Source organism: Pseudorca crassidens, chromosome 12 (assembly GCF_039906515.1).
Source record: "Pseudorca crassidens isolate mPseCra1 chromosome 12, mPseCra1.hap1, whole genome shotgun sequence".
NCBI lineage: Eukaryota > Metazoa > Chordata > Mammalia > Artiodactyla > Delphinidae > Pseudorca > Pseudorca crassidens.
In genome coordinates, this window is record NC_090307.1 from 49,581,930 (window position 1) to 49,594,452 (window position 12,523).

A 12,523-nucleotide genomic window follows, 5' to 3' on the forward strand; every position below is an offset into this window, starting at 1 on the left:
TTCTTCAAACAATTTCAGTTTAGTTTCTAAAAAAAACCTTTATTTCCCACCTGATTTTCAAACTTGTATACTAGGTACCAAAAAATTCACATAAATGAATTTTCAAACCCTGAGATATCTTTAACCTAAAACAGGTTAGGCCCTAATGGTGTACTTTGCCCTTCAGAGGACTAGGCATCTAGCAGAGTAGAGACATTCTGTTTTAGGGCACCTACACACAGGTTAAAATAACAAAGAAAACATATGGAAAGATTCTTAAAGCTCTATTGTTTCCTTTATAGCAACATCATTTATTTCTTTATCCTGATTTTTTTATTGCAGTTTGCCCACAGTCTTCTGAAAACTGCCTTCCCTCTCCCTACCTTGTCCCCCCAAAATCAAAGTACTCTAATACTTTAAACATCAAATTGGAGCTAAAGGGAAAGGTAAGTTGCTACAATAGATATATCACAAGACCCTCAAGTTCTATACAGAGAAGTTCTAATAATATCTATAGCAAACTGCTGTGGAATACTATTTGAGATACAGGATTTTTTCAAAAGTTCATCTCTAAATACATGTAAAAATTAATGAAACTTTCTCAGAAATCACTCATCTGTAAGCTGTAGCATGAAATATTCTTGCCAATGGAATTCAACACATTATTCTAAAATGGTCCTTTCTCACCTTCTTAAGCCTACTCATAAAATACTGCAATGTGATAATTTCTATTATTAATGTTATAGTGAGACCACTAAACATAAATGGTTAAGAATATAGACTTAGGGCTCTGCAGTAGAATCATTTTATAGGTTCTATCCAAATAATATTTGCTTGGCTAATAATATTTAAAGAATGCTTGTTTTAAAAATATTTACAAGTATGCCTAACTGAAATGCCTTGTTTTCAAGGTATACAAATTTAAAAAGTACAATAAAGAAGAAATGAATTTTAGGAATGCACCTTTAATTGTAGGGAGATATAGCAAAACTGTTATCAATATCTAACATTTATCTCTGAATTAGAATTCAGCTGTGGAAAAAAAATATGTTTGTCTGAAAGCAATTCTGATTCAACCAAATTTTCTATTTATTGCTAAGAAACGTTTCAAAAAAGCCCCTTCTCCTCATTATCTTCCTCTAAAATTCTTACAGTTTTACAGGGTAGTACTTTAACCTGCTTCTAGATAGAAAGGACATACACTTACCTATATAGTAATAATGTCTTTGTTTCAGTTAGCAAATGAACACTATTTTAAGCAACACATACCAGGTATATCAATACTATAAGCATCATGTAGTTGATCTGGCACTGTAACCACTTACTTTTAAAAGAAATATCAGCATTTTCAAGCCAATATGTTATAAGGTTAAAATAAAACCTATCTTTATTTTCAATAAAATAAAGAAATATTGTTATGATGGTTGGCTCATTAAGTTAGGTGAACTATTTGAAAGTATTGCTAATAGAGAAAAGATAGAGCCTTTATAATCCAAGGACCTAAAATCAATGCAGGAAGTAAAGTTATTAATGACTTAACATTCCAAAGAACCCCAAACACATCACCTCAGCGTATACATACATGACATACACATGGAAACACTCTAAATCTTTAAGTAGGTTCTAGATTACTGCATAGGTATCTGTACAGCCTATGTTAATTTAAGAACTAATTTCATATGCATATATTCTTATATATAACTTCAACACACAGCAGTAAATTAAGGACAAATTAAATACTCCAAAGTAGTAAATTTTAAGTCCCCCCCCCCCCCCCGCCCAGAGCCAACAGGCTTATGAAACAAATAATTTGGTTCTAAATGATAATTGGTACTTGTTGCTTTTTGCCAGGTTAACACGAGGAGACAGGAGCTGATGCTATTCAACTCTACCAAGACTTCTGAGAATATCAATGTAAATCTACACAGAGAATAGTTTAATGTATAAATTGTACAACTAGAAAGATTTTTTAAAGGATAAGAGCCAGTTTTGCTTTGTTTTACATAATAGAAAAATATACTAAAGGAAGAAGGTCTAAAACGAATTTCTCCAAATTTATTATTGTTGATTTATTATCAACAAAAATTATAATCTATGAATGCTGAACGTTCTAAGTTTAATTCTCTGAATTTTACATTTTTTAAAATCACCGTTTTATGCAATCTTCCAAACTGAAACCTCTTCCCTTCAGTACTAAAAACCTGCATTTGAACTAAGGAGTTTACTCTTCAAAGAGCAAGACTCTACCTCACTCCCCTCTGGGATTATATGCTTATTCTAGTAAATTCAAATCAAACAGGTAAGATTTCAGGTTTCCATCTATAAAGAAAGAGGCAGACAAAAAGTAGACCCTCAGACTTCAAGGTATAGAATGTTAAAAATCTAAATGGTTTCATACATCAATTTTGTGTTATTTGTGAGAGAACAAAAAACCTGAATCGTTAAAGGGTTTTTAACAATCCTGATTCATGCAATTTAAGTGATTGGAGGGGCAAATCAATCAGCAGTATATGTAGACACTGAAAGAGCATACAGCAGGGTTCTCTCTAGTTTCCCATTTTTCAAAGAAAATTACCTTTGAAGTTAAAACACCATGAATAAAAATCAACAAAAAAATAGTTTTCAGCTAATTTCAAAATAAGGATTGTACTAAAATGTCACCAACTCATTAAAGAAATGGATATTTTCAATTCAGGTTGGCATTACTTAAAAGTACTCGCTGTTATAATTCAGTAAAAGTCTGACAACGATCGAAGTTTAAAGTCCAGGAATAAAGGGGAAAACATACAGGCCTAAGTCCTCAAAACTGAAGAAGCACCAAGCAAACACACACTTCAGTATATTTATAGCCAAGTTAGAACACATCTGTTTTGAAATTTAAAAATTAAATAAGCTTATATTTTAAAACTAATAGATAAATCATATAAACTGATATTTTTTAATCACTGTTTTGAACATCAACAGTACATTTCATTTTCCCCCCTGTAACCTACGGACTTCCTCAGATTCAAACATACAATCGATGAAAAATTCTTTAAAATCTCTGATTATTAGAAACCAGGGAACATTTAATGTTTCTGAGATTTGTGGCGAACTCAAATGAGACATAAAAATGAAGCTTTGAAGAGATTAATGATTAACAGTTCAAATTCACTATGGATCATTAATACTACTTATAAAATTCTATTAAAAGCTAAAATAATGGTACTATTACTATGATGACAAAGATGACAATTTATTAGGCCTGTACTTGAGGCCAGGAACTAATTAAGCACTTTACATAATCCAATCCTTAAAACATTGTAAGGCGGGTATTACACCCATATTCCAGATGGGGATAATTGAGGTAAGAGGTTTAAAGAACTTGTCAAAGGTTACAAAACTTAATGGTCAAGAACCAAACCCAGATTTGACTGAGTCCAAACTATTATGTACTTATGCTATGATGCTTCCCCACGAAGCAAACATTTAACAGAATTTGTTGTATAAAGCTACCATTATCAAAAAGTAGGGCAGGAACTCAGACATCCCTGTAGCTCTTTCTCAAAGGAATTATAATATTATAAAGAATAACTTTATGTGGATGAAAAAAGATTACAAGTAACTGTTCTTGCCAAAAAGAAAAAACTATGCTAACTAGGCCATATTTATAGGAATACGCTTAATGATGAAATAGCATGCCCACTTTTAATAAAATATTTACACATTTACATACAAATAGACCAAAAATAAAGGGCAGTGGGTTGTCCTGTGCTAGAGAAGTAGGAACATAAAAAACTCTACTGGACTAGTGTTACCATATTTTAAAATATACTAAGATTTGGAAACTTGCGGTCACAAAAAGACAAATACTAAATGATTCCATTTACATGAGCTATCTAAGTAGTCAAATTCATAGAATCAAAGTAGAATGGTGGTTACCAGGGGCTGGGAAAAGGGAAGATGGGGAGTTGTTTAATGGGTATAGAGTTTCAATTTTGCAAGATGAAAAAGTTCTGGAGATGTGGTGCATAACAATGTGAATATGCTCAACACTACTGAACTGTACACTTAAAAATGGTTAAGATGGTTAAATAGAAAGATTTGGTACTAATACATAAATAGCCATAAACAGATATACATCACTAGACTGGTCCTGCTGCACTTATATGGTAGTTGCTAGTCACATGTGACTATTAAAATTTACATTAATGAAAAAAATTAAAACTATTTCCTCAATCACACTAGCCACAGCTCAACTGCTCAACAGCCATATGTAGTTGCTGAGGACAGCACAGACAGCACATTCTCATCACAGAAAGTTCTATTAGCTAGCACTGGGTCAGAGTATACAGAAACAGTCTCAAATACATATGGAAATTTGTATTTGACACAAAATTGTTTGTGATAAAGGTGGCATTTCAAATCAGTGGGGAAAGAATCATTGAGTAAACAGTGTTGGGACAATCTGCTAGCCTGGGGGAGAATGAGGGGGACGTGAGGGAGTAAAGGTAAATCCAGATCTCAACTCTTATTCAAAACAAATTCTGAGTGAACCAAAGATTTATACTTAAAAGCTGAAATGATAAAATACTAACACATAAGTCTAATTATTAAGAAAGGGCTTTCCAAACACAATAGAACCCCAGGAGGACAAAAGCAGAAGACTGATTTTTTTTTTTTAATTTATGAAAATATAAACTTTTAGGTGAATAAAGCCGAGACAAACTGAAAGGAAAGTGGAGGGAGGTGTGGAGTGTTCCATTTTCTTAATCTATTAAAAAATATAACTCAGTGGGGAAAAGGTAAATTGAAATGCCAATATACACATGAAAAAATTGCTCAATTTCATTCATAATTTAAACACTCTATTAAAAATTGCATTTTCAACCATCAGATGGCAAAGAGAATCCCCAGTGTTAAATGAGAGTGTGAGAAAACAGGCACTAATGGATATAAAGCCTGATACAACTCATTCAGGAGGTAATTTTAAAATATTTATCAAAAATGAAAAGCAACAAATAATATTTATGGGTAAAATGATATTAAGTCTAGGACTGACTTTAAAATAACCTGAGGAGTGAAAAACTTACCTGAGAAGGTTGGTGTAGATATAAATAAAACAAAATTAGGCATAAACTGATAGTAGTTGCAGCAGGATGGTAGGTGTGTAGGGGATTCATACTACTCTAGCTTTGAGTATGTTTGAATTTTTCCAAAAAGGTTTTCCTATTAATGCACACCCTTTAACCCAGGTATTCCATTTCTAGGTATTTAGTCTATAGTTACGTTGGACAAGCACACAACAAGGTAAGTACAAGGATGTTCTCTGAGGCAATAAAAGCAAAGACCCGGAAACAACCTACATTTCCATTAGAGAACTGGTTGAATACATTATTTATCTAAACACAGTAATGCCATATACCTTTAAAAAGTAAGGAGATAAATTATATGAGAGATATTACGGAAAAGGGGAAAAGTATCAAGAGCAGAACAATAGACACAGTTTGACTGCATTTAGTAAAAACAAAATCAAATGTGGATTTGTGAAGGCACATGAGATACATGCCCATATTCACAACGAATTCTAGAAGGATATGTGAGAATCTTAATGGTGGTTACATCTGGCTGGGCAGGAGATGGGGGACTAGAAATCTGTGAGGAGGAAACATTTATTTTTTTCAAACATTTTTATACTATGAATTTTTTTTGCATGTGAACATATTGCATTCATTACACTTTTATTAATAAAAAGAACTGGACTTTTAAAATCCTTCTTCTATTGAGATGATTGTCATTCATTTAGGAAACATCAGTGTTTAGGGTCAGCACTGGGAGGAGCTTGTCTCAAAGCACATTTAAGTTTTACAGAGCAGAACAGACGAGCCGTGGTTCCTTTACTGCTGACCTAGCTCAGGGCTCTTATCGAACCTGTATCTCAGCCCTGATAACCGATCTGAAAATCTATCACTACAGCAAATAATTGCTCTAAAGATGTAAGTAAGATCCTTCCTTGGTGTTAATCAAACATTAATGATATTTATTGAATATGTATGTGCCCGGTCCTGTGGGAGATACAAAGGAAAAGGATTATAGTCTTGCTCAAGAAATTCATAATCTCACAGAAGAGAAAACACGCACGCGAGGAGCAGAGAATGATTAATGCCGTGCAAACACATTATGTGCTGAGAAAAGGAGAAGTCAGTGTGGGTATGCAGAGTCAAGGTTCATGATAGAAATGAGAGGGCAGACTTGATTTTAACAGATGAGCTGGATTTAGATACACAGCGGGGAGAAAATTACATAAAACTGCCTGAAAGAGTGTACAGAAGAAACTGTGATAGTGAGATTCAGTATAACTAGAGATGGGGGATAGGAAAAAGTATAAAATAAGTAATTACTAGGAGTAAAGTTCAATGTGATATATATTTTTAAAAACAAGCAAAAATTGGGCTTCCCTGGTGGCGCAGTGGTTGAGAGTCCACCTGCCGATACAGGGCACATGGGTTTGTGCCCCGGTCCGGGAAGATCCCACATGCCGCGGAGCGGCTGGACCCGTGAGCCATGGCCGCTGAGCCTGTGCGTCCGGAGCCTGTGCTCCGCAGCGGGAGAGGCCACAACAGTGAGAGGCCCACGTACCGCAAAAAAAAAAAAAACCAAAAAAAAAAACAAGCAAAAATTAAGATTTTTATAAAAGAGGCAAAGGAGAGTTTTAACAAGTATTTGACAGCAACAGTGTGCAAGGCAGAGTAAATTTGCATTCTTTGCTTCCTTTAGGCTTGCTTTTTTGACATGAAAAATAAAATAAACAAACGTTATTTCAATACCTCACTTCCAGACCCGGATTCTAGTGGTCTCTTCTTCCTTGGTCCAATAGCTGCAAGAGCTGTGAGATTAGCATCTCTATGCTGTATCTGCGCGAGCTCCAACTGTTGTAACTAGAAGATGGAATTAAAAAAAAGAAAAAAATCAACGTTTACACACAGTGATGCTCAAAGGGGGAAAGAAACTGATCACTAAGCCCACTTCTCTGTTCTTTACTAAATACGTGACAGTGTAAAATAAATATCAGATTTCCCTAACAGCCAACAGTACATCATTTCTTGATCCCTTTCCTCTAACAAACTCTTTATTCCTGAATCTCTAAATAGAAGAGGCAGAATTTAGGTAAGGAAGAAGTATGGAATAGATGAAAAAGAAGAAAAGAAGCACCCCTAGAGCTTAAGCTCTCCTTAGTTTAAGCACAGGTTAAGAAATGCCTGAAGAATAAGCTGAACGGTAAATTGGAGGGAAAGTGGCCAAAATATAGTCAAACTTTTTGGAATAAGAGAGAATTACAGTTGGCCTTTGAACAACAGATGTGGGGGGTAGAGGTGCAGACCCTCTATGCAGTAGAAAGTTCACATGTAACTTATCGTTGGCTCTCCACATCCAAGGTTCCTCCATATCCACGTATCTGCATCCATTAATTCAACTAACTGAGAATCGTGTAGCACTGTAGTAGGTACTTAGTGAACAAAACATGCATAAAAGGGAACCCACGCAATTCAAACCTGTGTTGTTCAAAGGTCAATGGTACTTAAAAATAGTTTCTGTACATTATAGGAAACAGTTCTATGCTGTATGATTTACAAAGCACTTCCTTAAAATTAACTCAGTTAACTCTTACAACGACACTGAAAGTTATATATTAATTGCTATAATAACATGAAAATTATACATATACTTTTTTTTTTAATAACTAAGGGAGAAAGTGAGGTTTTAAGAAATTGGGAAAACTTCATAAAGGTCACACAAATAATAAGTGGTAGAAATAGAACGCAGAGCCAAGTGTTCTCATTATAAACCTTTTCAATATATCACACTTTCTTATGGATTTACTCTGTATCTATCCTCATGTCAACAATTGAAAGTGAGTTAGTATTGTTTTGTTGTACAGCTTTCATTATGCCTAACCCAAATGACCAAATCTACAAGGTATAATTTTTTAGTATTTGGGCACTAAACTATTCAGGGGCACCCATCAAAGATGCCTCATTAAGGTAGATAAATTTAAGATATTAAAACTGGGAAATAAATGCATGAAACATAGCATCATTTCACGAAGGCAAGTAAGTGTCAAATGGTATTCTTTAAAAAAAACAAGGTGAAGAAGTCAAAATAAAATATCACTACACAGGTTGCTAAGTTTTTCTGGAAAAGGAAGCAGGCTTAATTCCCACCGAAATCTTATTAGTGTGGAGAAGAAGGAAGAAAGAACCTGGCACTGGTTGCTAGATAAATATTCAAACAAGATCAGACTCCAAGATAGTCAACTGAAAGTAACCTATTGGGGAACCATAAAGTTATCCTGAGAATATTTTTCTAAAAGAACACTAACTAAATTTTTAACATTAAAAAAAAAAAGCCTAGATGAAAGAAGCAAACAATTTATGATGAAATAGGCAGTCTCAGAGGGACACAAAGTAAAGATCACTTCAAATTATTTTATAATATCAGAGGAAAGACAAAGAATAAGCCGTAGGTAACTGAATCCAGCAAAGCAGAAAACACTTAACTAAAGAAAATGAACTAGGAACCATTTTCCATTTGTTCCCCAAATAACAGAGCAGAAATCCTTCATTTAAATTGTATATTTACTTATATATAAATTGCTAGAAAACTATTTTCAGGAGTTATAAACCATCTTTCGTTAATGCTGGCCTTTTAAATAAAATATATAGTTTTAGAGTCTGATGCTGTCACAACATAGAACTTGTAGGTGACAAAATATAATTTTAATTAATCTACCCTGCAGCACAAATCAAACAACAAGCTATATTTTAGTCTTTCCCTGTAGAGAAATGGCATCTGCACGATAGTCACACCAAATAAATAGTTTTAAAATTGACCTCTGTCATCAAATTCCACTACCTATATAGGAAAACATTTTCTCTCACTCTGCAAATTACACTTTGGTTTTCAGAAATCTCACAGACGTTTAAGAAAATTTTGCAAAACTATTAACAAAAATGGAAACTGACAATAGGTTGGTTGTATTTACAACGAACTACCTTAAAACCAATGTATTTTGGGGCTTCCCTGGTGGCGCAGTGGTTGAGACTCCACCTGCCGATGCAGGGGACATGGGTTCGTGCCCCGGTCTGGGAAGATCGCACATGCCGTGGAGCGGCTGGGCCCGTGAGCCATGGCCGCTGAGCCTGCGCGTCTGGAGCCTGTGCTCCACAACAGGAGAGGCCACAACAGTGAGAGGCCCGCGTACCACAAAAAAACCCTATGTATTTTGGCCAGCACAATATAGAAAAACTATGGACTTTTTTTTTAAACATCTTCATTGGAGTATAATTGCTTTACAATGGTGTGTCAGTTTCTGCTTTATAACAAAGTGAATCAGCTATACATATTCACATATCACCATATCTCCTCCCTCTTGCGTCTCCCTCCTACCCTCCTTATCCCATCCCTCTAGGTGGTCACAAAGCACCGAGGTGATCTCCCTATGCCATGCGGCTGCTTCCCACTAGCTATCTATTTTATATTTGGTAGTATATGTAAATCCATGCCACTTTCTCACTTCGTCCCAGCTTACCCTTCCCCCTCCCCGTGTGCTCCAGTCCATTCTCTATGTCTGCGTCTTTATTCCTGTCCTGCCCTTAGGTTCTTCAGAACCTTTTTTTCTTAGATGCCATATAAATGTGTTAGCATACGGTATTTTTCTTTCTGACTTACTTCACTGTGTATGACAGACTCTAGGTCCATCTACCTCACTACAAATAACTCAATTTTGTTTCTTTTTATGGCTAATATTCCATTGTATATATGTGCCACTTCTTCTTTATCCATTCATCTGTCGATGGACACTTAGGTTGCTTCCATCTCCTGGCTAATGTAAACAGAGATGCAATGAACATTGTGCTACATGACTCTTTTTGAATTATGGTTTTCTCTGCATATATGTCCAGTAGTGGGATTGCTGGGTCATACGGTAGTTCTGTTTTTAGTTGTTTTTTTTTTTTTTTAACATCTTTATTGGGGTATAATTGCTTTACAATGGTGTGTTAGTTTCTGCTTTATAACAAAGTGAATCAGTTATACATACACATATGTTCCCATATCTCTTCCCTCTTGCGAGTCTCCCTCCCTCCCACCCTCCCTATCCCACCCCTCCAGGTGGTCACAAAGCACCGAGTCGATATCCCTGTGCCATGCGGCTGCTTCCCACTAGCTATCTACCTTACGTTTGTTAGTGTATATATGTCCATGCCTCTCTCTCGCCCTGTCACAGCTCACCCTTCCCCCTCCCCATATCCTCAAGTCCGTTCTCCAGTAGGTCTGTGTCTTTATTCCTGTCTTACCCCTAGGTTCTTCATGACATTTTTTGTTCTTAAATTCCATATATATGTGTTAGCATACGGTATTTGTCTTTTTCTTTCTGACTTACTTCACTCTGTATGACAGACTCTAGGTCTATCCACCTCATTACAAATAGCTCAATTTTGTTTCTTTTTATGGCTGAGTAATATTCCATTGTATATATGTGCCACATCTTCTTTATCCATTCATCCGATGATGGGCACTTAGGTTGTTTCCATCTCTGGGCTATTGTAAATAGAGCTGCAATGAACATTTTGGTACATGAGTCTTTTTGAATTTTGGTTTTCTCAGGGTATATGCCCAGTAGTGGGATTGCTGGGTCATATGGTAGTTCTATTTTTAGTTTTTTAAGGAACCTCCATACTGTTCTCCATAGTGGATGTATCAATTTACATTCCCAACAACAGTGCAAGAGGGTCCCCTTTTCTCCACACCCTCTTCAGCATTGTTTGTAGATTTTTTGATGATGGCCATTCTGACTGGTGTGAGGTGATACTTCACTGTAGTTTTGATTTGCATTTCTCTAATGATTAGTGATGTAGAGCACTCTTTCATGTGTTCGTTGGGAATCTGTATATCTTCTTTAGAGAAATGTCTATTTAGGTCTTCTGCCCATTTTTGAATTGGGTTGTTTGTTTTTTTGATATTGAGCTGCATGACCTGCTTGTAAATTTTGGAGATTAATCCTTTGTCAGTTGCTTCGTTTGCAAATATTTTATCCCATTCTGAGGGTTGCTTTTCGTCTTGTTTATGGTTTCCTTTGCTGAGAAAAAGCTTTTAAGTTTCATTAGGTCCCATTTGTTTATTTTTGTTTTTATTTCCATTTCTCTAGGAGGTGGGTCAAAAAAGATCTTGCTGTGATTTATGTCATAGAGTGTTCTGCCTATGTTTTCCTCTAGGAGTTTTATAGTGTCCGCCCTTACATTAGGTCTTTAATCCATTTTGAGTTTATTTTTGTGTATGGTGTTAGGGAGTGTTCTAATTTCATTCTTTTACATGTAGCTGTCCAGTTTTCCCAGCACCACTTATTGAAGGGGCTGTCTTTTCTCCATTGTATATTCTTGATCCTTCATCAAAAATAAGGTGACCATGAGATTGGTTCAAGATGGCAGAGTAGAAGGACGTGCTCTTACTTCCTCTTGTGAGAGCACTGGAATCACAACTAACTTCTGAGCAATCATCGACAGGAAGACACTGGAACTCACCAAAAAAGATACCCCACATCCAAAGACAAAGGAGAAGCCACAATGAGACGGTAGGAAGGGCGCAATCACAATAAAATCAAATCCCATAACTGCTGCATGGGTGACTCACAAACTGGAGAACACTTATACCACAGAAGTCCACCCACTGCAGTGAAGGTTCTGAGCCCCACGTCAGGCTTCCCAACCTGGGGGTCTGGCAACGGGAGGAGGACTTCCTAGAGAATCAGACTTTGAAGGCTAGCGGGATTTGACAGCAGGACTTCAACAGGACTGGGAGAAACAGAGACTAGACTCTAGGAGGGCACACACAAAAGTACTGTGGGAATCAGGACACAGGGGAAGGATCAGTGACCCCATAGGAGACTGAACCAGAACTACCTACTAGTGTTGGAGGATCTCCTTCAGAAGCGGGGGGTGGCTGTGTCTCACCGTGAGGACAAGGACACTGGCAGCAGAAGCTCTGGGAAGTACTCCTTGGTGTGAGCCTTCCCAGAGTCCGCCATTAGTCCCACCAAAGAACCCTGGTAGGCTCCAGTGTTGGGTCGCAGCAGGCCAAACAACCAACAGGGAGGGAACCCAGCCCCACCCATCAGCAGTCAAGATGATTAAAGTTTTACCCAGCTCTACCCACCAGAGCAACAGTCAGCTCTACCCACCACCAGTCCCTCCCATCAGGAAACTTGCACAAGCCTCTTAGATAGCCTCATCCACCAGAGGGAAGACAGCAGAAGCAGGATGAACTACAATCCAGCCTGTGGAACAAAAACCACATTCAAAGAAAGACAAGATGAAAAGGCAGAGGGCTATGTACCAGATGAAGGAACAAGATAAAGCCCCAGAAAAACAACTAAATGAAGTGGAGATAGGCAACCTTCCAGAAAAACAATTCAGAATAATGACACTTAAGATGATCCAGGACCTCGGAAAAAGAATGGAGGCAAAGATCGAGAAGATGCAAGAAATGTTTAACAAAGACCTAGAAGAAT

The 12,523-nt window shown here is 36.6% G+C and overlaps 1 protein-coding gene across 4 annotated transcripts in view; it reads right to left on the reverse strand.

The window, feature by feature from the left end:
• TAF4B (TATA-box binding protein associated factor 4b) overlaps positions 1–12,523 on the reverse strand; it is a 113,401-nt gene that overhangs the window by 13,253 nt on the left and 87,625 nt on the right. For 3 of the 4 annotated variants that reach the window (XM_067699431.1, XM_067699429.1, XM_067699430.1), the window contains one exon: positions 6,786–6,896. In XM_067699431.1, coding sequence (XP_067555532.1) covers positions 6,786–6,896 — 111 coding nt within the window. Of the gene's footprint in view, positions 1–3,153; positions 6,024–6,785; positions 6,897–12,523 lie in introns of those variants that run through there. The other variant, XM_067699432.1, reaches the window with a different exon arrangement.